The sequence below is a fragment of the Centruroides sculpturatus genome, unplaced genomic scaffold (assembly GCF_000671375.1).
Source record: "Centruroides sculpturatus isolate CEXI.00-Female unplaced genomic scaffold, Cexi_2.0 scaffold549, whole genome shotgun sequence".
In the NCBI taxonomy this organism is placed as follows: domain Eukaryota; kingdom Metazoa; phylum Arthropoda; class Arachnida; order Scorpiones; family Buthidae; genus Centruroides; species Centruroides sculpturatus.
This window is the reverse complement of record NW_019384752.1, coordinates 493,416-519,078: the sequence shown is the minus strand read 5'-3', so window position 1 is coordinate 519,078 and position 25,663 is coordinate 493,416. Positions and strand designations below refer to the sequence as shown.

The following is a 25,663-nucleotide window of genomic DNA, read 5'->3' as shown; positions in this document are numbered from 1 at the left end:
TAACAAACCTAAATCATTTATAATTGAAACTAGCAGATAGGCCCTGCGTTGCTCGGGCAAAAAGTAACGATAGCGAAGATTAATATTTTTACGTTATAGTCAATCTTAACCGTTTTCAAAGAATGCGAGAATTAGGTCCCACTGTTTCCAGACTAATTAGAGAATTTTTTAATGGGTTAAAAAATGTTCGATTTCCTGCAAAAACGAAAAAACCGCAATTGTGCCTGTAAATCTTGCACATCGCTTTCTCTTAACACTTCCATTGTTAAAACTTTCATTGTTGACACTTCCATTGTTAACACTGCCATTGTTACTTAACACTTCCATTATCGAAACCTTAATCCTGTCTCTCTCTCCCTGGGGGGAATTTCGAAAAATCCCATCTTAGTGTGCGTTTTCGTGACGTATCCTAACTGTGTACCAAATTTCAACTTTCAACTCCTAACCGTTTGGGCTTTACGCTTATTATTATTATTATTATTATCAACCCGAATCGATTATATATTAGATTAGATAATATTTTCTATTTCACGTGTTCTCACCTTTTATCGATATTGGACGTTGCTTCGTCCATGACGAGAATTTTATTCCGGCGAAGAATGGTTCTGGCCAGACAAATTAATTGTCTTTCTCCCACGCTGAAATTTCTCCCTCCTTCCGTTAAGTGTGTATCCAATCCTCCAGGTAATTTACTAATAACTTCTATTAACTGTACCTTTAATTGACATGTTTTTGAAAGTAAATACACGATAATTAAGTTTAATAATTTATAATTTAGAAAGAAAATCGGGAAGCAAATTGAAATATTTATTTAATTCCAACCTCTTCTATCACGTTCCACAGCGTTTCTTCCGAATATTCATCGAAAGGATCGATGTTCCTTCGAAGAGGACCGGTAAACAACATGGGATCCTGAAACATACGCATATGTTGGATTAATAGCTTGAATTATACAATTCATTTTTATAGTAAATAACGCACTTGATAATTACGATAAATTGAATATTAAAATACGTTATTTAAATAATTATCCTACAGTACACACGGTACAGTAACAAATAAACGATATTGTGATTGTTTCTTTTCATTAATTTTATTCAAACATTTTGAGTGCATTTGAACTTCAATTACAGTCGTACCTCAGGATACGAAATTAATCCGTTTCGAAACTGAGATCGTATCCTAAAAATTTCGTATCCTGAGGTACCACTGTACTTCAGAAGGAAGTTACCGCATTTTTATTTTCCCCAATATGATAACATTACTCTTGATTCTATCATTGGATTAACATTTTTTGCTTTTGTTCCTTTTTCGACAATACTTGACTTTGCATAATGTGAAAGATATTGCTGTGTTTTCTGGTGACAATGTATCTTGTTATGCATCGCATTATTGCATGCGTGACAAAAATTCAAAAATTAATTTTAAGCTTTCATTTTTTACGAAAATCAGGAATATGAAAATGAAAACTTTTTCTTCTATATTACACGATAGACGATAAAAAGAAGGAAAATTTAAAATAGACTTTTGCCCCAACTGTGGTGTAAATCCTAACTGATTCTAACAGTAATTTCGTGATTGAATATGGAGTCATTCTCCCCACATTTCCAACATACCATATAAGCGATCGTTACTCTATACTGACAAATCAAAAGTTTAGAGACTTTCGATAAAATCTCCTGTTGATACCCAAAACAATTTAACGTGTTTAAATAAAATTCAAAATTTCAATAGGCAAAAGTGTAGTCTTCCCAACCGAACTTCATAATTAATAATGATTAAATTTATTGATTTAAATGACTTTGATCGTGGACACATTCTTGGTAAAAATCAAACAAGTCATTTAATATTCAAGTGGAAACAACGCTAGGGTTTTCAAAGGCAACCGTATGAAGTGTGTACTGTACTTTGTGTATACACATCAAGGCCACGCAAGAAAATGGCGGATATCCAAGCATCTGTCAAGACTAGTATATACAGATCAAACTGCAACTTTGATGTACAGCACATCTTCAGTAACTACATCTCCAAGAAATGTAAGTGTTTCGGACAATTCGGAGCAACTACTTAACCTAAGTTTCTATGAAATATGAAAATTATTAACTAAAAGTTATTTTGACAGAATTAGTTATTAATTACTTGTGGAATGATGGATATTTTACTACGTAGATCCCGAAGACCGATTTCCTTAGTGTCGATTCCATCGATGGTGATTTTCCCCGTTGGCTCCGTCATGCGAAATAACGAAGCAATTATTGAACTCTTTCCTGCTCCAGTTCTCCCGACAATCCCAATCTGCAAATAATAAATAATAGAAACCACTTCACACAATAATTACTAGCAATACGCTTCTGATTTGCAGAAGTTTTACCTTTTCTCCAGAATGAATAAGAAATGTCAAGTTCTTTAAAACGAAGTTTTTATCCTCGGAGTATTGTAAAGAAACATTATAAAAATGAATTTCTCCTCTTTGTGGCCAATCCGANGCACGGATTTGACTTCGGTAAAGTTATTTAAAGCTACTTTCTGATGTCAAAAAACGACCTCCAATAGTTTTTTAATTTTTTAAATTAATATATTTTATTATATATAAGTTTAATTAAGTCGGGGGGTCGGAAATCGCAATAAAAATTTTAATTTTTTTTTAAATATTTAAAAATATACGGCCAGCTAGTATTCACCCTACTTTAAATCCTTCTCCTCCTGAGACGTCTGAGAATGTCCGGAGAACTCCAACACCAGCTGTTCTGAGGTCATCAAGCTGTAAACACAATGACTCATGGGTGTCAAATTTCACAGAAAGGCGAGACAATGGAAAATAAACTTTGAAGCTTTCTCTTCAAAATTAACGCATTTCTTTCGTTTTTTCGGTTTTAAGTATTTTTTATGTTTAATTACATTAAAATTAAAAACTGCTATGTAGTAAAGGAGTTAATTAACAAGTAAAAGTATTGGAATCATGTCAAATTTGACCAGCACATTTTGAGAGCTTTTGAATACCACTGTATATACATACAAATGTTGTTTATCTNCGATTATATATTAGATTAGATAATATTTTCTATTTCACGTGTTCTCACCTTTTATCGATATTGGACGTTGCTTCGTCCATGACGAGAATTTTATTCCGGCGAAGAATGGTTCTGGCCAGACAAATTAATTGTCTTTCTCCCACGCTGAAATTTCTCCCTCCTTCCGTTAAGTGTGTATCCAATCCTCCAGGTAATTTACTAATAACTTCTATTAACTGTACCTTTAATTGACATGTTTTTGAAAGTAAATACACGATAATTAAGTTTAATAATTTATAATTTAGAAAGAAAATCGGGAAGCAAATTGAAATATTTATTTAATTCCAACCTCTTCTATCACGTTCCACAGCGTTTCTTCCGAATATTCATCGAAAGGATCGATGTTCCTTCGAAGAGGACCGGTAAACAACATGGGATCCTGAAACATACGCATATGTTGGATTAATAGCTTGAATTATACAATTCATTTTTATAGTAAATAACGCACTTGATAATTACGATAAATTGAATATTAAAATACGTTATTTAAATAATTATCCTACAGTACACACGGTACAGTAACAAATAAACGATATTGTGATTGTTTCTTTTCATTAATTTTATTCAAACATTTTGAGTGCATTTGAACTTCAATTACAGTCGTACCTCAGGATACGAAATTAATCCGTTTCGAAACTGAGATCGTATCCTAAAAATTTCGTATCCTGAGGTACCACTGTACTTCAGAAGGAAGTTACCGCATTTTTATTTTCCCCAACATGATAACATTACTCTTGATTCTATCATTGGATTAACATTTTTTGCTTTTGTTCCTTTTTCGACAATACTTGACTTTGCATAATGTGAAAGATATTGCTGTGTTTTCTGGTGACAATGTATCTTGTTATGCATCGCATTATTGCATGCGTGACAAAAATTCAAAAATTAATTTTAAGCTTTCATTTTTCACGAAAATCAGGAATATGAAAATGAAAACTTTTTCTTCTATATTACACGATAGACGATAAAAAGAAGGAAAATTTAAAATAGACTTTTGCCCCAACTGTGGTGTAAATCCTAACTGATTCTAACAGTAATTTCGTGATTGAATATGGAGTCATTCTCCCCACATTTCCAACATACCATATAAGCGATCGTTACTCTATACTGACAAATCAAAAGTTTAGAGACTTTCGATAAAATCTCCTGTTGATACCCAAAACAATTTAACGTGTTTAAATAAAATTCAAAATTTCAATAGGCAAAAGTGTAGTCTTCCCAACCGAACTTCATAATTAATAATGATTAAATTTATTGATTTAAATGACTTTGATCGTGGACACATTCTTGGTAAAAATCAAACAAGTCATTTAATATTCAAGTGGAAACAACGCTAGGGTTTTCAAAGGCAACCGTATGAAGTGTGTACTGTACTTTGTGTATACACATCAAGGCCACGCAAGAAAATGGCGGATATCCAAGCATCTGTCAAGACTAGTATATACAGATCAAACTGCAACTTTGATGTACAGCACATCTTCAGTAACTACATCTCCAAGAAATGTAAGTGTTTCGGACAATTCGGAGCAACTACTTAACCTAAGTTTCTATGAAATATGAAAATTATTAACTAAAAGTTATTTTGACAGAATTAGTTATTAATTACTTGTGGAATGATGGATATTTTACTACGTAGATCCCGAAGACCGATTTCCTTAGTGTCGATTCCATCGATGGTGATTTTCCCCGTTGGCTCCGTCATGCGAAATAACGAAGCAATTATTGAACTCTTTCCTGCTCCAGTTCTCCCGACAATCCCAATCTGCAAATAATAAATAATAGAAACCACTTCACACAATAATTACTAGCAATACGCTTCTGATTTGCAGAAGTTTTACCTTTTCTCCAGAATGAATAAGAAATGTCAAGTTCTTTAAAACGAAGTTTTTATCCTCGGAGTATTGTAAAGAAACATTATAAAAATGAATTTCTCCTCTTTGTGGCCAATCCGAGGGTGGTCGTTTTTCGGGCAAACTTTCGTATAAAGCTTCCGATTTCAATTTGCTGTATTTCAGAATGCGCTTTACCGAGTTCATCTGGAAAATTTACTTTTTATGAAGTAACGCAAAGTATGAAACTTGTTGACATAACAAGTTAAAATATCCGATATCATATTACGTGTTGAACTTCATTGAAGCTAATGATTTTAATATTTTTATATAAAAATGTGTGGTAAACATGGTTAGCATTCTTCCTTCATTCTAAATTTTTCATTCTTATTAACACCGCAACAATCTTGGTGCAAATCGCACTTTTATAATTTGTTGCATTGTGTAATATGGTGTTTGGGGTGTTAAAAATAATTAACATGTAATTTGTAAAGCTGTCCACAGCTGATATCAGGATTTAGTATTGTTTTGGGTGTTGGTATTTTTGTTATTTTATTATTGTTATTTTAGTGATATTTTTTGGTATAATATATATGTAACAATTTGCATGAAAAGTTAATTAGAACGTAAAGAAAGAGGAAATACTGCTGTTATCTGAAATTTAGAGAATAACGATGAAACGAATAATAGTTTGTATATTTGCTTCTCTACTTTTTTAATATTTTAGTTTCAATTTGGTCTCATTTGGATGAATTTTGAGTGGAAATTTTTGTCAGAATATTGGTTGTTTCTAAAAGAAATGTTGAAATAGTGACACGTCACAATTGTTTTCAGAAATATTTTGATTAATTTATACGATAATTAAGTTTTAAAAAAATATTTTCTGTTCGTTTCTGTTCAAAAGTAACTTTGAATCGGCAAAAATTACGATGAGTTCGTGCAAAGCAATCTTCTAATAGTATACATATACTAGTGCTAAACATAACAATTAATTATTTAGTAAATAATTACTAACTTTTTTAAACAAATAATATTAGAATTATCAAACAAACACCTGGTTTTCTTTATCGGACTTTATTTTCTTAATATATGTTAGACAGAATAGTGCAAAAACGTGTGGAATATAGTCATAAGAAAATTCTTTCTTGTAAGAAGTTTCTCTTGTTCGAAAAATTCGTCCGATAAAGCAATTGGCTGTTCGTTTGTTATTTGGTTTAATTATCGAGTTGGTTAGATATGCAATACCTGAAATTCCATTTCACATGTAAATGCAATAAGGTTTTGTAAATTCAAAATTATTACAATTCCGTAATTTAATAAAAGTCCAATTTTGCTTCCTGCATCATCTAAAGCAACAAATATAAATTCAGAAAAATTTATATTATAGACTTCATACATTTACCTATATTCACCCACCTGAATTATTTGAAACACCGAAAATAATAACGGTAATAATTAGATTTATAAAACAAATTATGTGACCGTATACGGAAATCCATCGAATTAAACACGTGTAAATAAACAACGTTGAAGTATGTTTATCCTGATACTTATTAAACATGGATTTAAATCTGCTTTCAGCTTTAAATGCTCTAATTGTCGTCAGTCCGTAAAGAGATACACTCAGATGTGAAAATACTGGACTTCTCACTGTCAAAAGAAATTTGTATATGTAATACAAGTATTTTACAAAGTTTCTTTTACATAATTGAATTATTTTACATTTCAAATATAATAATTATTAACCTATTACCTTTAACGAAGCACCAGATAATTTCTATATACATCTAACAAACTACTGAACAGAATTGGGTGGAACTTAAAATGCAAATAGAACATTGTTGTATTTATGCAAAAGAACAACTGAAAAAAAGACATTCCTCTAAATCAGGAATGTACAACTCGCGGCCCACTTTATATTTTTATGCGATTCATTGCACCCTAAATTTAGATACGTTTTCATTTATTTTGGTAAAGTATGTGGTAAAAATTATTCAGGTTCCACTAGATAAACTTTTGTTGTCCTAATGACGTAATGGGTGACGTAATTTGTAACGGACCAGTATAAAATGTTGACGGCGTGGTCTCTTGTTTTGAGTGTTTCAGTTCAAAAATTTTTGTAACGAAGTGATGTTGTTAGTGATAAAGAGCGGATACTTTTCTCCAGACGGATGAAAAAGACATGTAATCTCATGGCATCTAATACTAAAAAAATAAAAATAACAGAAGAAAAGCGAAAATTCAATACGTTTTGGCCAGAAAAATATTTGGTAATTGAAACGTGTTATCTGTTTTGTTTGTCATAATAAAATTGTCTGGTGAAATTGTGTATTTTCAGAGGTTATTAAAAAGAAAAAAAGACTTTCCTGTGAACTTTAAACGTATAATAAATTGTATAAAATGTTGTTAAAAGATTTAACAACCAATTTTCTGATTTCAAAAAAAAATGGAAAAAAATAGAAACTGAATTAAAATTGTTTAGTAATTCATTTTCATTCAATTATGTGGAAGAACTAGCCGAATATCAGCTATAAGTCATTGAACTACAAAGCAGGAAATTTTTGAAAACTTTTTATAAAGGACATTCCCTTCTTAAATTTTTATAAAGAAGTTTATTCTTTCAAAGAAATTGATGAAATTATCAATTCATGTAAAAAACTTGTTTTATGCACGTGGACTAGTACACAGTAAAGCAACAAGAAAAAGTAATAAACATTGTCTAAATCTTTCTTGCAGAAAAAATGACGAATATGTCACGTGGTTGACTTTTACGTTTCACAGCTACTATTCATGATCAAAAGTATATTAAAGCTGCTGAAGAGTTCTTGCTGGAGTGCTGGAGACTAAATACATGCATGTTATCAACCGCAGCATCTCATTATTCCATGAATTTCGATTTGCAGATTAGTCTACGTGACGAATACGTTCACTGCCATAAATACAGGAACCAGTCGAATGATTTCCTGTTGGAAAAAGTCTTTATTTTTATGTAACGCAAAGACGCTTTACCACAAAGTTACAATTGTTCTGGCACCGTATCTTATGAGATTTTATTTATTGCTAGCTGCAAGGACCCGCTTCGCTGGGTTTTTATTTGTATGTAATATACTTTTATATATATACAAAAGACTGTTTATCTAAGTAATCTAGAATCTAGCTGCAAGGACCTTCAAAAACGTAAAAACGCAAAAAACCGCCTGTAAATCTTGCATGCCGCTTTATATTAACACTTCCTTTGTTACTCAACACTTCCATTGTTAACACTTCTATTGTTAACACTTCCATTGTTGACACTTCCGTTGTTACACATCTTCGAAGTCAACCACTTTCAACCCGATATCTCCCTTATATACCACACCATATACCACCTTNTAACGTAGCGTAAGGGGGGGCGGCAAAATTTTACAATAAATAATAATAATATGTTGTAAGAAGTTGAACCATTTTATTTCATATTTTCGTCCATTTACGACTCGGACTGATTGAATTGAGCACGGAATAGTGTTACCATCCGACTCGCCGTCAGGGGATATCGTGCGCAACCTGTCGACCTTTTTTTCTACTTTTTGCTTGTACGATTCATTCACTTGCGTTACTCCTATTCAACTGTTCCTAGTCGCTAACTGTAACTGATTTAGAACCGGCATGCACTGCAAATTATTCTTCGCATTGCAAAATGATATACGCATGCGTTCTGAACTTCTGTTCGAACAAACCTCACCCGCCGTCCGGGTCAGCGATTTAAAAAAGGTGGCAACACTAGCACGGAATTTTTCATTACTTATTCTGTGACGAAACTGAATTTTAGTCTTTTAAATTGAGATACCTAAATAAGGGGGCAGAGAAATTTTCCTCCGCCCCGGGCGGCTAACACCCACGCTACGCCACTGGTAATTTTGTTTTGTTTTTTGACATTTTTTGGCTTTAGGAGGTCACAAAACGTGACGATTTGAGAAGAACTCAAAGGGAAAAATTTGCAAGATTCCAATACTTTCCCTAGTTATGTGTACATAAAAGTCAGTAAAGTAAAAGGAAGAATACTCACAAATTCTACAGATGACAGTTATTTATAATATAGTATTTCATAATTAAAATTAATTTGTGTTTATTGGCATTAAAATGAATTGTATGTAAGCTACACATTTTTGTGAATTGAATGTTTAGTAAGATTTCAATAATCTTTCATCCTCTGAAATGTAGTTGGTAAACCGAAATTTTTTCGATAATATGATCTTCTAACAAAAAGAATTGAGTGCTCAGTGTGGTTCAAACCCATCTTTTTATCAATTTGATTCTTCACTCTTACATTCCAATAGTTCGCGTAATATTTTTCCTCGCGATTCGATTTGTCTAATACTTTCTGTAATTGAAACAGAACACCTGGGCCAAGAAAACAGAACGATTTCGACAAAATATTCGATTTTAAGCAGGAATGTTTGCTGACTTTACATCATTCATTGTCTTTAAATCAGATCATGTTCATTTCAGTAAACTTAATTGATGTAGAGTTCGTTATCAAATTGAAATTATCTGTGAATTAGAAAGAATGCAAACAATTCAAAAAAAATGTTACATTTAATTGGAAAATTATAGTAACAATATTCTGTGGTCCCATGCATAAAACCTGTAACTCGCATTTTGTCAAGTTCAACGGTTTTGACATATATCAAGTGGTTTTTAAGTCATCTTCCTTTGCAAAATCATTCATTGTGTATATAGGGTCAAGTTGAATAACACGTGTCAGACGCATTCAGACTCAGGTTCACAGTATCGCATTTCCGTGCACGATTCCTGTAAACCATAGTCACAACAGAAATGGTGTACAGCAAGCGCGGTTTTTCGTAAAACACTAAAAATAATTAAAATTTTGATGATTTATTAGACTTCATAACATGGAAAACGTGATAACAGGCATACTAGGATTCCCGAAAATAAAAATCAAATTGTGAGAGCAGCTTCACCAACAAAATTTCAATATATAGAAGTCACTACACACAGAGAGATAACCCAAATAGATAATACCTTTCGCCGGAATTAAATCAACAGAAAGTACACGCACGGCGTTTACATAGAGAATTGCAAAGCAGCAGCTGAAAAATAAGTATTATGATTATCTGCTTTGCAACCCTCTATGTAAACGCCGTGCGTGTACTTTCTGTTGATTTAACTTTCACCCCTATACCAAGGTCCGACCGTATAAAACCTCCACCAGAGTTTCCTCTGGCCTCGTTTTGCCCAGGCATAGTTTACCATCTTTCGGGTCCCAACAGTGACTCAAGAAGAATCAGATGTTGAGCAGGCATCAATTTCTGACAGAGGCATCTGAATACAAATAAAGTTGTTATTTAATAAGTATAAATAAGAAATATTACATAGGAACAAACAAAAACCTTTGTCCCTATATCTTTTCCGTCGTTTCAACACGCTAGCAACAGTCTACAAAGATTAATAAACACGGAGGTAATCTTTCCTTAGAGTAATAAAATGCAAAACCATGGAAACTTTGCTCTCACATTCTTTCCGTTGGCCATATTTGTTTAATTTTTACTTAAAGTGGCCATTCTTTGAGACTGCTTTCTGGTCGTTTAAAATAGACTTTAATAACATACTGTGGAATACTGTGGAGACTTTTTTCTATAGAGATTTGCCATTTGTGAGCTAGTCACTTTTTTAATTATTGTGAATTTTTAATTAATATGCATAATGCAACGGTATCTAAATTTTACTAATAAACACACTGATTAATGCTAACTAAAAGAAGAATTATTTTTTCCTTTATTTTCAATGACACGACAAAGGAATGGTTCATTATTAAATTTTTTTCTTATTTTATTTTATTTAATACACAAGTGAGTTACTGGTTTTATGAACGGGGCCGTATTTAGAAAATTTAGAAAATGATCAAATGTTTATAGAATTGCAAATACAATCTGCGAAAAAAGCAATGTATACTCCAATGACTTTCGATGGAAAAACCTTTTCCAATTTGGAAATTACACACGTGAAGAAAATCTGGAAAAAGTATTTGCGTCCAACTCATCGGTCGAGTGTGAACCAGATACCAACTACCTGAGGTTAGTAACGTTATTTACTTACGCACTCGTAGGCCAAAATGGCTCTTATTTCGATTCAAATCTTAACAACTGTTGCTACTTATTACATCACTGTAACAGGTATAAATTTAAAAAAAAATTCAGTGACAACCACAACATTCTAAAGGAAAATCCTTCTAATTGATATTATTAGCACATTTTTGTGTACAGTCGACCCCCTATAACACGGGTTCCTATAGTTCGGATTCCTATATAATGGCAAAAAAATTGCGACGGTATCCGTACAAACATGGTAAAAAACTCCTATAATTCGGTAAAACGTCATCAGGCAGCCGAACTACTTTTCGCCGTCCAGCGCCACGCTACGGAGAGTTTAGGCGGGTAAATTGAGTTTACTATCGTCTGTACGGTATTATATATAAATTGTATATAAATTAGGTACTGTATATATAATTATATATTAACTTAATTTATTGTAACTTTATTATAATTATATATATACTTTCCGCCGTCCAGCGCCACGCTACGGAGAGTTTAGGCGAGTAAGTTGAGTTTACTATCGTCTGTACAGTATGTAAATTAGGTACCGTAAGTCTAATACAGTACTGTAATTTTATACATTTCTTGTGAAAGAAACATTTCTTATTCAACGGCGATAAAAATTATTCATATTAATGATGTCTCCGAAGTTTAAGGAACTATTCGCAGAAAAATAAGTTATTAGAAATCGGCCGCAGTTTGCTGAGCTGTTCCGCGACAAAAACAATGTTGAGCAATGGCGATGTCGAATGGTGACACTCGGTAAGTAATCCTACAATTTTTTATTTATAGCGTAGTTTATACGGATTATTTCCAAAAAATATATACGTATTTTGGAAATGTTGAGTCGGATTAGTCTACAATCGATTAATTTTATGGAAGAAAACCTTTCAATCAGCCGTAGTCCGTAAACTTGACACGTGTCGGGCTGTGATTGGAACAACTCGTAAGAAATCGGATTCCTAAAGAATGGAACGTATCTATATCTTATAGGGGAGTCGACTGTAATCTAGTGATGCTGGATCTTTCACCTATTTTGTCCAACCACATCTTTCTGGGTCCTCCTTAGGTCTTCTCTCCTTATTATGTTTTCAAATACTATCTTAGGTTTTCTATTTCCTTCCTTTCTCTTGTTATGTGTAAACGATCTGAATCTAATCTTTTTTATTCTCTCAAATTCTTCATTCCTGTTTTTTTTTCTTATTTCTTCATTCCTTGTTCTATCTCTGCTGATCTCACTCAGCACAAAAAGTATAATTGATGAAGGACGTCCTTACACTTGAGTGTCACATCATTTTCCAGATCAAAATTTTGATAGAAGCCATCAACTTGCTGTATCCTTCTATTTACTCCTATGACAACCTTTCCGTCTTTTGATATTTCTGTTTACTGGTATCTAAAGCTGTCAACATTCGCTAATAATTTTTTATTCAGTTTAATTTTCTCTTTTCCCTACTGAGTTTTCTTTTTCTTGAGATTTTGCCTGTATAAGATAATAAACTATTTGTTTATCTTTCTTTCCTTAGCTTCTTATCGATCTGCATCAAAGTTTTTATACTAATTCTCTTAAATCTTAATGAAAATCTTCAGGCTATTACTGATTGTCATACAAATATAGATTTATCATAAAACGTATTATGTTTTGAATTTATCAATGACAGAAAAATACATGAAATCCAATAAAAGTACTATTGATATTAGGTTAAAAAGATAGCTTAGCAAATATACTAAATAAAGTATTTTCGAAAATTGTGCTGTGGAGTCGTTTAAAAATCCATCGACTCTGACTCCGACTTTGCCTTACCATCCGGCTTCGACTGTAGGCAAACTTGTTACCAAAATAGACCCGGAAATTTTGATGTCAACACGCGACCTCAGAATAAAAGTTTCAATAAATAGAGTTTTATTGAAGATGGAACATAGAAACGTTTTCATTCCAAAGTAAAAACACTCCTCTAAGTAATGACACAGTTAATATATAACTATGTATTCGGTAATTTTTACTTTCCCGGCTGTTATATAAAACAGAAGGAAAGTGTAGCAATCGGCCAAACAATGACTCCCCCCAAATTTTTATATTTTTGGGCTCGAGACACCTTGAAATGCTGAGATATACAAAAGTTTTTTTGTATGTATGGACTGTGCGCGTGGGGTACGATTTTGTTCACCCTAATTGAAGTCTAATAACTTGTGGTTTTTAAATCGGAGTCAGAGGGTTTAAAAGTTAAACTTCAAAGTTCTAACATCTCAGGCGAGAACATTTTAACGGGTTTTACTGTACTATTATAAAATGACAAAAAGCTTAATTTTGAGAATAAAGACGAGTTTTATTTTTAAAAAAATTAACTGTAAACGCTAATAACCAGTAAAATAGTTATTAAGTTCACCACTGGAGATATGACACACGTCTCCTTCTATGTCTCCATCCTGCCTACCTTTAATTATAAAATTTAATAGCATTAATGCCCCTTTATACACAAGTTACTGTGTCAGATTTCGTTTCTTAAACTTTACCCATTCTGAGATATTGTTTAATATCTGAGAACAGAGAATAGAGAATTAAACAAATTAGACACCAACACACACACACACGAATTTTGTCTTTTATTTGACATTTTTTGAGGGAAGGAATTCGGGAGGTCTCCAAACGTGATTTGTAACAAATTCGGAGAGTGTCAAATTTGACAGGATTCTAACACTTTTCCGTTTTTACTTCCCAACTTGTTATACACATAATAAGTTGGGAAGTAAAAAGCAGTTAAAGTCGGTGGATTTTTTGCTACTCCGACTCAGACCGAATAAAACACCAAAAAAACCACGACTTTAACTCCTACCCCACAGCTTAAACCACAAGAATACTAAAAGCAGATTTGACAATAAGACTCAACATGTGAACAAAGTGCATATTACACAGACTACAACTACATAATAAATCGGAAAAATAAGCATTGTCACAAAAAAGGCTTTGAGCTTTACTTTCTCTTTTATAGCCGTTGCACCTACAATAATTTGGTTGAATATTACATTAGCTTTGAGAGTAACAGTGAAGAATGTTCGAGATACGAAGTAAAGCTCGAAATTTTTTCTGCGACAAAGCTTATTTTTTCGTATTTTGATAATGGTGACAGGTGATTCATCCAAAATTTCTCGTTGTTGTAGTCCATTTAATGTGCATTTTATTGACATATTAAGTAGTGTTACTGTCAAATCAGTTCCACTATTCTTGTGCTAAAACTTTAAAATACAGTATTTCATTTATTTAGATGATTTTGCCGGGCTTTGCTTTTTTAACCTAGTTTCACCAGTTATTTTCTATGGAATACAACATGTATTGGGTTATGAAGTTTCACATCAAGTGCTATAATGTTAACCAATAACGAATATTTGTGATACGAAAGAAGAAAGTAAAAACAGAAGTTATATACTATAAAAAATTTGTTTTCGAATTTCATTAAAAACTGTTTAACTTAACAATAAAATAAATAAATAGATTTTACATACCAACAGGATTGTTATCCAAAAATGATATTGGAGTTCGAATGATACAACGAAACATATTGTTATGCAGCTTGAAAGAAGCAATTGTAAAGAATCTGTATACCAATAATCCAGAAGGTAAAGTCGTTAGAAATACGGCACATATCAAACCAATGTAAACATACATGTTGAATTCTTCAGTGTGATAAAAATTTTCGTCTTCAATGTTGTGAAAAATACTTTTGTTAGATGTAATATTTTCGAGATTCTCTATGCTGTGGCTATAAATTCTTATATCTTGCAACCTGAAAATTAAAAATAAAATAAAAATTACACGTTGTGATTATTTTATTTCTTTTAACAGAATGAAATACAATTAGAACTACTTAAATGCATTAAAGAAAGAAAATACATATAAACGATGTTGACATCTATCGAATGATGATGAGATAATACAGCGCATAAACACGTAAATTGATTACAGTGGAAATTTAAGCCAGACTCACATTATTTACCGTAAGATGTATAATGTAGACGACATCTCAATCTCTTACCTATGTGATCAATTCAATTGAAGATTATTTTTGCCTGGAATTACTGCGCAATATTTCCCACACATTGACATTTCTTCAATGTGATAAGAATCTGCTAAGGAAACAGACGTTGGAATCTATTGCTACAGTGTTTGGCGCTGCAAGAAGAAATTATGTGAGACCTTATTCCAGTTTTTACAGACTTTTGCATTAACGAAGCAGTGTAGTCAAGATGAGATTATTATTGATGTTTTGTGGAAAAAAATATTTCAAACCTTTCCACAATTACAAAGGAAAAAACTGTCTTCTTCACAACAGTAATAAATAAATTTTCTGAATAATGAGTTTAACGTTTAAATTTACAATCCAAAATATATATATATTTGTTTAAGAAATACACTTGAAATCAATACGCATAAATTCTTTCGAAAATATTTATATTAAATACATATATATAAATGTAAACATTTTATAATTAAATTTTGAAGGTTAAATTATAATATGTGTATGGCAATATTTAGAAATACAAAAAATATATTCACTGCAACTCACAAAACTTCTTCGTTCATTATATCTGACATTTGCTAACATAGTGAATTGAATGTGGCTTACATAATGTAATGATGTTTTCATTGAATATTTTAAAATAAAACACAGTTTACGTGTTATACTATATATTAATTATAATAATATCATACCATTTGATTAGCCAATAGTCGCTGGCACTTGTAAAGGATTGCGATATAATTAGCGTGGATAAAATAACAATTTTGAAGAAAAGTCCCGCTCCGGCATTGACGTATGATTTATAAACTGAAATTCCTGGTTTCTTAAACTCTTCATTGTCATGTAGTGTTTGGTTATCTTCGGCTTTCTACAGGAAATAACGTTTTAAAAAATAAAATATTCGTTGAATTTTCAGTAAATCTTTAATAAATATTTTATTATGTTCTTTCTTTCTATAAGAACCTAAGATATATTTTCTTTATATAAATGAAAATTAGAGGTATTATTCTAATTTCATATACCCTACGAAAAAAATTATTAACGCTTTTAAGTATTAGCTCTTTTATAGTTAAAATTGAACATTTGCAAACAGAAGCATAAAAAATATATCTGAATAAAACATTATCATTGACAATTGAAGAAAAAACACTGTAAATATATTTTCCATATAAGTTTCATAATAAAACTCCTGGCTCCAAATATTCTTGAATTCCTTTTTTACTTGAACAGAATTGGCGAACCTGGTAAACACTCGATCTAATACTAGTTAATACTTGTTTATTATATCTCAACGTTTTCAATCCTGTAATCAAACTAAGCAGGTACCAACCAACGTATGTACTTCCACACATGTTTACAGTTCGTTTTAAATTAAACGGCTTTTATAGAGGTGGACAATTGGAAATGGACTAGTCATTGTCTTGCTAACCAGCTATACTACAGTTGCTTAACAGTCCCTCCAATAAGCCAAGATTATACATATATATATATCTTCAGTATTTATGCTAACAGATCCAAATTGTCATAACTAAATAAAACCATATTGTTTGTAAAATAATGTTTATGTATTTAATAATGTATCTGTTTAATCCTAAATACACCATTTCCAGCAGTGGTTTTATACATCTTTCTTGCTACTAGCTTTCCTCTCCATCTTTCTCACTTCTCTCCTCCCCATGTTAATCTTTCAATAACTTCCTTAGTAATGCAGGTGTGAGCCCGCGGATTTTTAAAGGGATCTTAACCAGTTGCTGGATTTGCATGTAGCTGCTGGTTGTACAGTACATTGAGTGATTTGAAAGTTTCTTGATGTTCCTGTCGGTAATGGCATTGAACATTCAAGTTTTTCCTTAAACTTGCGGGTTTTAGCTGCTTTAGACAGAACATTAGAAACATTTCACCACATCTATGCATTCGTGTCGGGCCACCACTGAGCTCAGTTTAATTTTTCCATAAAGTATCTAAGTTTTTTAAATACTTTTGTGAAAGATTTAGGAAAAACAATACGTTCTTCGCAATGATTTCGTATTACATATTCGTTACTTCAAATGTTTTCTGTTGCGGAAAAGATAAGATTATCGAGTTAAAATATTTATATCGAAAATGTTATTTTTACTAGACTATGTCTGATTTATAAATCGCGGTGCCGTCACGGCTTACTCGCTTAGAGGTATGAAGGAGTACTGTACATGTCAGGAGTTGCAATTTGGCACAGAGTATCATGAGTGCATGATACTCTGTGCCAAATTTCAAGAAGTGCCAAGTTTCAAGAAGTTGAAAAAAACTGCACTTCTAGGTACACGGGGAACAGAGAACCAAATCACTATAAAATACAAAATGGCAACACTCTACAATAGGCACTAGTGACGGATTTGCGCATGCGTTTCTCGTTAGGAAGTTAGAAATGCGAACGTTGCGCGTTTTTGAAACTAGATGGCGCTAATCGTTAATTTCATATTAGCAAGGTTGCGGCCGAAGTTTTCATCTGTAAAACGTGAACGTCGAACGTCGAGTGCCGCTATCTTGTAAGCGGCACTCGATGTTCGACGTTTACGTTTTACAGATGAAAACTTCGGCCGCTATATCGTTATTATTTTCATATTAAAACTAACTGCCATAATATCANATGTACAGTACCTAATTTATATATAATTTATATATAATACTGTACAGACGATAGTAATTTTTCCGTAGCATGGCGCTTGACGGCGCGGAAAGAAGTTCGGCTGCCCGATGACGTTTTACGTAATTATAGGAGTTATTTACCTTTTTTTTACGGATACCATCCCAATTTTTTCTCAGTTTTATAGGAATCGTAATTATAGTGGGGTCTACTGTATATGCTTTCCGCTGTCTAGCGCCACGCTATGGAGAGTTTAGGCGAACTATCGTATGTACAGTATGTAAATTAGGTACCGTAAGTCTAATACAGTACTGTAATTTTATACATTTTGTGTGAAAGAAACATTCCTTATTCAACGGCGTTTAAAATTGTTTATATTAATGATGTCTCCAAAGTTCAACGAAGTTTTCGCAAAAAAATAACATCACGAATCGCGGCCGCGTTTGCTAAGCTGTTCCGCGACGAAAACAAGCTTGAGCAACGGCGATGTCGAATGGTGCACACTCGGTAAGTAATCCCACAATTTTTTGTTTATAGCAGTTTATACGGATTATTTCCAAAAAAATTATACGTGTTTTGGAAATGTTGAGTCGATTTAATCTAGAATAGATTAATTTTATGGAAGAAAACATTTCAAACAGCCGTAGTCAGTAAAGTGCATACGTGTCGGGCTGTGATTGGCAAGGACTCGTAAGAAATCGATTCATAAATGACGGAAGGTATCTACCGTCTTATAGGGTGGGTCGACTGTAATACAAGCATTTATTAGGTTTAGGATTTGTATAAAAATTATATTAAAATTAAAACCTTTTAAAAGACTTATTATACAAAAATGAATATACTTAAAACGTTTCTGATATGACCCTGTTTAATTGATTGTAATATCTATTGAACAATATATGTTTTGAAGTATTTACCACGAGTATTACCATATAATCAAATTTATAAGATATATTTTTTCATACAGACATATTGTGAATCCTCGATAATTCGAACTCGGATACTTCGAAATCCTGTTATTTCGTAAGTGTACTTTTGTCCAAGCCGAAGATTTAGAGATTTACACGTAAAGGATTTCGGTTAGTTCGAAATTCAAAGTGAAAATGCTGTTTAAACTGTAATACGGTCCCCTCGGTCTCCAGTCCAAAAACTGACTAACTCGTCGGTCGTTTTTCACCCGGTGAGCCTACCTCCTATTGTTCTGCTCATGTTCGTGTAATCGCTAATCCTACCCAAAGGCAAAAACGGTTCTCCCAGAAAGTTCCAGGAACGGATAGAAGGAAGAAATAGAGGAATTCGCCTAGATAAAATAGAATTACGTTTATATAAATATACAGATTTCGATATATACAAATATACATATGGCCGACGGCCATAGAATTGCGAATCGTACAATCTTCGGCACGCGGTTCGGCTATACCCCAATTCGTCCAAAGCATACGAGTATTCGATACAAAAAGAAACCCGTGTAAACGAAAACATAAAAGATGAATTTTTCGTAGTGACATTAACTATTGTAAAAATATTCTGAATTATAAATTAACGAAGTTCCTTGCTGGAACTCGGTGAATCTCTTCATAAAGAAAATGATACATCAAAAGTTTTCTTTTTTCAAATTGTATAAATAATTGTATGAAAAGTAAAAATATGAAAATATCATCTATTGTATCTACATTTACTTTTAGAATGATATTGTATCACCTTATTCTATTTTAAACAATTTTTTAATCAAAACATAACTCCATCAAAAATGCAAAGGATTCAAAGCAGAAAACTTTGAAAGGAACAGATTTAAACTCATTTTAACACTACTCATTTTATTATTGGTTATAAACGTTTAAAGTCTGTGTTTTGTAATTATAAATCAACAAATCATTACATAATTGAAAACAAATGCTTTAAATTTAAAATACGTAATAAAAGAAAGCAATCGATTGTGTCTTTCATCTTAAACGATATTCTGCATATTACTGTATGATGTATTGATTTCAACCATTTTGGCCAATACATTTCTATGACAACAGAGAATTCTGTTAAAATTTATGATTATGAATGCGATATTACAGACTTTTACGATCTACATTTTATATAGTGAAATGTCTTTTGATGAATTATAATTCACGAAGTTTTATATTAAAATTAAATTATTTCAGTCTATTTCAGATTTTCATCACAGATTATTAAATCATACAATCGTTACGTGTCTTTATCGTCGAGTAGCATTCATCTATAAATCTACGTGCATATTAACGTGTCGTTTTATGAATTTCTCGCTCAATTTTTGAGTGCCGATCTTAGAACTAAGATTTTATCGTTTCTAAAAGATTACTTTTACAGACACATTCAATTTTTACTTAAAAATAGATAAATTAATTTATTATAAAAGAGACGAACGAAAATTTATTTGAAAAACAAATATTTATTTGGGTCTATAATTAATAAAAAGCAACGAAACACCAAAAGTGCATTTTTCTTCAACTAATATATTTATAAATAATGTGCAGCCCAAAAGTAGCCAAAGCGACGAATGATATTTTTTACGTCTAATTAAAAAATAGTAGCCACATTTGGCTGAATGTAGCCAAATCTTGCGACGCAGGAAGAAATACAGTAGAACCTCGATTATCTGCCCTAATTGGGGACTGGGGTTGGTCGGATAATTGAAAAGTCGGATAACAGAAAAGTATGAAAAAATCCATTATTAGTGTAGTATATTATTATATCCCATNTAAAATTTATGATTATGAATGCGATATTACAGACTTTTACGATCTACATTTTATATAGTGAAATGTCTTTTGATGAATTATAATTCACGAAGTTTTATATTAAAATTAAATTATTTCAGTCTATTTCATATTTTCATCACAGATTATTAAATCGTACAATCGTTACGTGTCTTTATCGTCGAGTAGCATTCATCTATAAATCTACGTGCATATTAACGTGTCGTTTTATGAATTTCTCGCTCAATTTTTGAGTGCCGATCTTAGAACTAAGATTTTAGATTTAGAATTAAGTTTTTATCGTTTCTAAAAAATTACTTTTACAGACACATTCAATTTTTACTTAGAAATAAATAAATTAATTTATTATAAAAGAGACAAACGAAAATTTATTTGAAAAACAAATATTTATTTGGGTCTATAATTAATAAAAAGCGACGACACACCAAAAGTGCATTTTTCTTCAACTAATATATTTATAAATAATGTGCAGCCCAAAAGTAGCCAAAGCGACGAATGATATTTTTTACGTCAAATTAAAAAATAGTAGCCACATTTGGCTGAATGTAGCCAAATCTCGCGACGCAGGAAGAAATACTAAATGAAGCAGGAGTGTGACTCAAAGGATTATAGAGCCAAATGATGGGAAAGGAGAAAAAGGACAAAAAATAAAGAAGTGAGAAAGGTTGGAAAATTAAGGCTCAATATTTGCGTAAAAAAAGATCTATTTAACCTTTTTCACTACTTTTTATCTTTTGTCTTTTTTCTCCTTTCGCCAAATTTGGGTCTATAATCCTTTGAGTCACAACTCCTGCTTTACTTAGTAATTCTTCCTCAAAACTTCCACACATCTCCAAGTATTTGAAAATATTTCTTTTCCACTCAAAAATAAAATACGAATAAAGCTTTACGACTTTGTGAAACTTCTTTTTTTGAGTTTATGCCGTTGAAATAAATAAATAATAAAAAAAATTAAAACATTTGTCGGTTTTGTCTATTGGGCCACATTGGAACTTGTCTCGGGCCGCGGGTTGGACACACCTGTTTTCACGTTTTAAATTTTGTGTTTTGTAATTATAATTCGACAAATCATTACATAAATAAAAATAATTCTTTTAAATTTATAATACGGAATAAGAGAAAGCAATCGATTGTGTCTTTCTTCCTGATCGATATTCATCATATTACATACAGTTCGATACATCGATTTCGACCATTTTGGCCAATACATTTCTATTTACAACAGAATTCTATTAAAATTTATCATTATAAATGCAATATTCCCGTCTTCAACGATCAATATTTTATATAATGAAATGTCTCTTGACGAATTAAAATTTACTACGTTGTGAAATAATTTAATTTTAAAATACAGTCTATTTCACATTGTTCATCATAGATCATTACATTATTAAATCATACAATTATTACGTGTCTTTATCGTCGAGTACTACACATCTATACATCTACGTCCATATATTAAATCTTAAAATTAATTTATTACTCATCGCGTTGCCAAATTTCTTAATTTACTACAATGCGTGAATCTTCGTTAAATGACTGGTGATGAGAAGAACAAAACTGGACATCGGACGTATAAAGTGAATCACTTGTGAATTCTAATAAATTTTAGTGATTGCGACGTGGCAATTTAACAAATAATTGCCATTTAGAGTCGTCTTTCAAAATGAGAATCTATCTTCGAGTTATTAAGTTTTATGTTTCGAAGCATTCTTTATATTTAAAAGACCAGAAAACATGGAATGTAGAGAACTTCCCATCTGAAATGTTTAAATGACGAATTCAATTAAAGCATAGATATTAAAATTACAAAAACAATACTTTATTTTCTTAGAAATATTACCTTTATTGGAAACTTCTTTGTAATCTTAAAGTAGTTTCTGCATGACAGACACAGGGATTCTTTACCGAATCTTTTCATAAAATTCAAAATCTAAAAAGTTATTAACTATTATTATTGCATTATAATTATACGAAAACTTAATAAACGAATTACTACGTAAAGATATGTTTTAAATATATAAAACCTTTAATTTCTGTTCCAATTCCAGATCGCAGTCAGCAAATCTTCCGATGTCTTGAAAAGACGTTTGCATCTGAAAAAAGAAATATAACGCATTTAAAATACCTGCAAATGTAGTAAATCTTGGAATTTTCGACATAAATACATTACAGCAGATGTGAAGGCGGATAACGAGAATCCGATTAAAATACAGGCAAAAGTAAAGATAGCACACAGTAATGAAAAGAAAACTTTCAGCTCGAACTTTACTTCAGAAAAATTGAAAATGAAGTACATTAGACTCGTTTCCATTAATAAAGTACCGTATGTTATTGCGAATACGTAATTGAACGGTCCGTTGAGTTGATTGGTAAAATTCCAAAGTTCATCGTGTTGCGCGATAATTTCATTCAGTTGAGATTTCAAATTTCGAATGTTCTTTCTCATCAGATACAAATTCTCTGATACTTTTTCGAATGCCTTCATTACAGTGAAGTGAAACAGAACGAGGAACGTAAAGATGTGTACTAAAGCACCAACGAGTAAAATGCTAAAGATACCAACTGCAATGCAGCAGATAAATGGTTCGTGTTTAAAAGACTTTCCCTTTTCTAAAGAAGGATAAAGTAAAAAAGCGATTATGCATTGAAAGAATATCGTAAAAGTGACAGTTATAATTACAGCGAGAGTTCGTAGAGCATTGATATAAGCATATAACTGACGTTTAGGAAAATTATACGACGATTTTAATTGTATTTTCGGATTCAGTTTGACTCTTTTGACAATACTGAATATTGCAGCCACGGCCAAGGTAATAGTTGCAACAGATACTCTTACAAATATGTCATATTCGATTGCCGAGTACCAGGAAAAGCAAGGAGTTACATCCGATATGTAAGGAATTGTCATACATAAAAGAAGAAAATAATTTATCCAATGAAGGCATTCAATAATTGAGATGTAAAATTTGAAAGGTACGCGGAAGCGACCGTCAGTGTTTAAGTCACGGGAGCATGGAGTAAAAAATTCCCAGCCGTAGACCCTCGATATTGAAGAAAATGAAGAGAGAAAACACTGCAGACATATCTCCTCTTTCTGATTATCAACCGCAGGACTTACGCACGAAATGATTCTTATCATAATTCTTTAAATAACTAAATTAAATGAAGGTAGAATAAAATATATAATTTAATTGAAAACAATCAGTAGCAGTTATTCTGGTATTACGTAAAAGTAAATCCAACGCTTTTGTGTAGAAAGTAGACTGAATGCTAGGTTTCAATAAAAATTTTACTGGGTAGTCACTTATATAAATGTTATTTTTATATAAGTGAAATTTATATAATGTTATGTTTAAATTTATATAAATGTTCTATATCACTTACTACTACTTATATAAGTAATCGATATATGAAGTAAAATAAAAATCTCATTTATGTATGTGAAATGGAATTTTGATGCGATATTTCCAGAAACTCTTTGGAATTTTAATTGTGTCTCAGATACTATAACTTCCATTTGAACCTGTTTTTTTATTTATTTGTTGACCTATGAGTTTTTTTGTTACTGTTGAATAAATTGAACTTTACAGTAAAATACTCGGAAACTCTAAATAATAAAAGCCAAATTAAATATCTTAATTTTACAATATCGACTTAAAATGGATAAAAGCATTATTAAATAATTATTATTTATTAGTGTATAACGACTTCTTTCGAAGAAATAATCATTTATTGTACAGTTTATGTAAGCTGAAAATGATTCCCTTGTCTTTGATGAAATTTGTTACAATTTGCTAATTTGTACAAAACATTAAATTTTAAACACATTTTTTCATATTTGTTGGTGTTAGCTTATGGTCACGTGATCGTTCTATATTTATTAACTTGGCTGGAGATTTTCAGCAGCCATCTGTTTCATATCTAATTTGCATATTTGTGATATTACATTACTGTACTAATCTTTATTAAACAGATCTAGACATTTTATATTATTTAAATATGACCGAATTAATAAAATAATTATATAAAATATTTGATATTTAGCAGGAAAGTTTCAATGCCACCTGACATTTCCGGCTTATCCCATAGGCATCAGTTCGCGCCAGATTTCGTACAGTGCGGTTTGTTGCTTGTATCTTTTCGTTATCTTTCCAAGTTCGCTGCGATAGATTTTTATTTCGTGAATGGATATATTTTGCGCTGTTTTTAATGGATAGAAGTTGGAAATTTTACTGTGAATTTAGAACTTGTTTCAGAATATTCTACAGAAAGAAAAGTTGAAAAATAATTTATTTTCGACAATTAGCGACAAGTGATCTTTGGATATAAGTGAGAGTATGTATTATAAGCTTACTAATTTATTTGAGCATATAATAATCTAGTCCTAATATCGAAACTTTTATGTTTTTTTATTGTTTATAAGCCTGTTAGTTAGCATCTCTACTGATTTAGTGCTATTACGTAAAACAACGTGAAAGAAGCAATTAGCAAGTAGTCCCTTTATTAGGAAATTAATTTGTTGCTAGATTTTTGACATTTTGGTTAAATTCCAGATACATATATCGTCATTGCGGCTCATCTCTGATTCCAGAAAACAAAAGGAAACAGTGGGGACGCACGTTCTAATCTAACCTATTCTAATAAATTACCATAATTATTACCAACCAAATTATTAGAATAGGTTAGGTTAGGTTAGAACGTGCGTCCCCACTGTTTCCTTTTGTTTTCTGGAATCAGAGATGAGCCGCAATGACGATATATGTATCTGGAATTTAACCAAAATGTCAAAAATCTAGCAACAAATTAATTTCCTAATAAAGGGACTACTCGCTAATTGCTTCTTTCACGTTGTTTTACGTAATAGCACTAAATCAGTAGAGATGCTAACTAACAGGCTTATAAACAATAAAAAAACATAAAAGTTTCGATATTAGGACTAGATTATTATATGCTCAAATAAATTAGTAAGCTTATAATACATACTCTCACTTATATCCAAAGATCACTTGTCGCTAATTGTCGAAAATAAATTATTTTTCAACTTTTCTTTCTGTAGAATATTCTGAAACAAGTTCTAAATTCACAGTAAAATTTCCAACTTCTATCCATTAAAAACAGCGCAAAATATATCCATTCACGAAATAAAAATCTATCGCAGCGAACTTGGAAAGATAACGAAAAGATACAAGCAACAAACCGCACTGTACGAAATCTGGCGCGAACTGATGCCTATGGGATAAGCCGGAAATGTCAGGTGGCATTGAAACTTTCCTGCTAAATAT

At 31.6% G+C, this 25,663-nt stretch overlaps 2 protein-coding genes and 1 long non-coding RNA gene across 3 annotated transcripts; all 3 read right to left on the bottom strand.

Annotated features, from left to right (window-relative positions):
• Positions 1-542: 542 nt before the first annotated feature.
• LOC111628621 (multidrug resistance-associated protein 4-like) lies at positions 543-2,465 on the bottom strand (the record flags this gene model as incomplete). Its single annotated transcript, XM_023372451.1, has 3 exons — positions 2,140-2,465; positions 823-912; positions 543-715 (listed from the first exon to the last, which is right to left on the bottom strand). Coding segments are annotated over exons 1-3 (359 nt in total), but the record flags the coding sequence as incomplete, so codon positions are not given.
• On the bottom strand, positions 2,253-16,686 carry LOC111628639 (multidrug resistance-associated protein 4-like). Its single transcript, XM_023372470.1, has 11 exons — positions 16,633-16,686; positions 15,701-15,876; positions 14,494-14,774; positions 6,317-6,550; positions 6,146-6,246; positions 4,910-5,107; positions 4,678-4,833; positions 3,361-3,450; positions 3,081-3,253; positions 2,687-2,761; positions 2,253-2,295 (listed from the first exon to the last, which is right to left on the bottom strand). Exons 1-11 carry the CDS (start codon positions 16,684-16,686, stop codon positions 2,253-2,255), a joined length of 1,581 nt encoding a protein of 526 aa, XP_023228238.1.
• Positions 16,687-22,074: 5,388 nt separating this feature from the next.
• Positions 22,075-22,474, bottom strand: LOC111628599. The gene is made up of 3 exons (XR_002757195.1): positions 22,406-22,474; positions 22,222-22,311; positions 22,075-22,138 (listed from the first exon to the last, which is right to left on the bottom strand). It is a non-coding gene; the product is annotated as an uncharacterized LOC111628599 (long non-coding RNA).
• Between the last annotated feature and the right edge of the window lie 3,189 nt (positions 22,475-25,663).

Bases quoted from the DNA above. Each gene is read 5' to 3' on its own strand.
- LOC111628639 (XM_023372470.1), bottom strand. From the start codon at position 16,686: ATGGGGAGGAGAGAAGTGAGAAAGATGGAGAGGAAAGCTAGTAGCAAG. The intron at 14,775-15,700 runs GTATGATATTAT...TTTAATTTTCAG, and splicing joins GACTATTGGCTAATCAAATG to GTTGCAAGATATAAGAATTT. The intron at 4,834-4,909 runs GTAAAACTTCTG...TATTATTTGCAG, and splicing joins TTATTCATTCTGGAGAAAAG to ATTGGGATTGTCGGGAGAAC.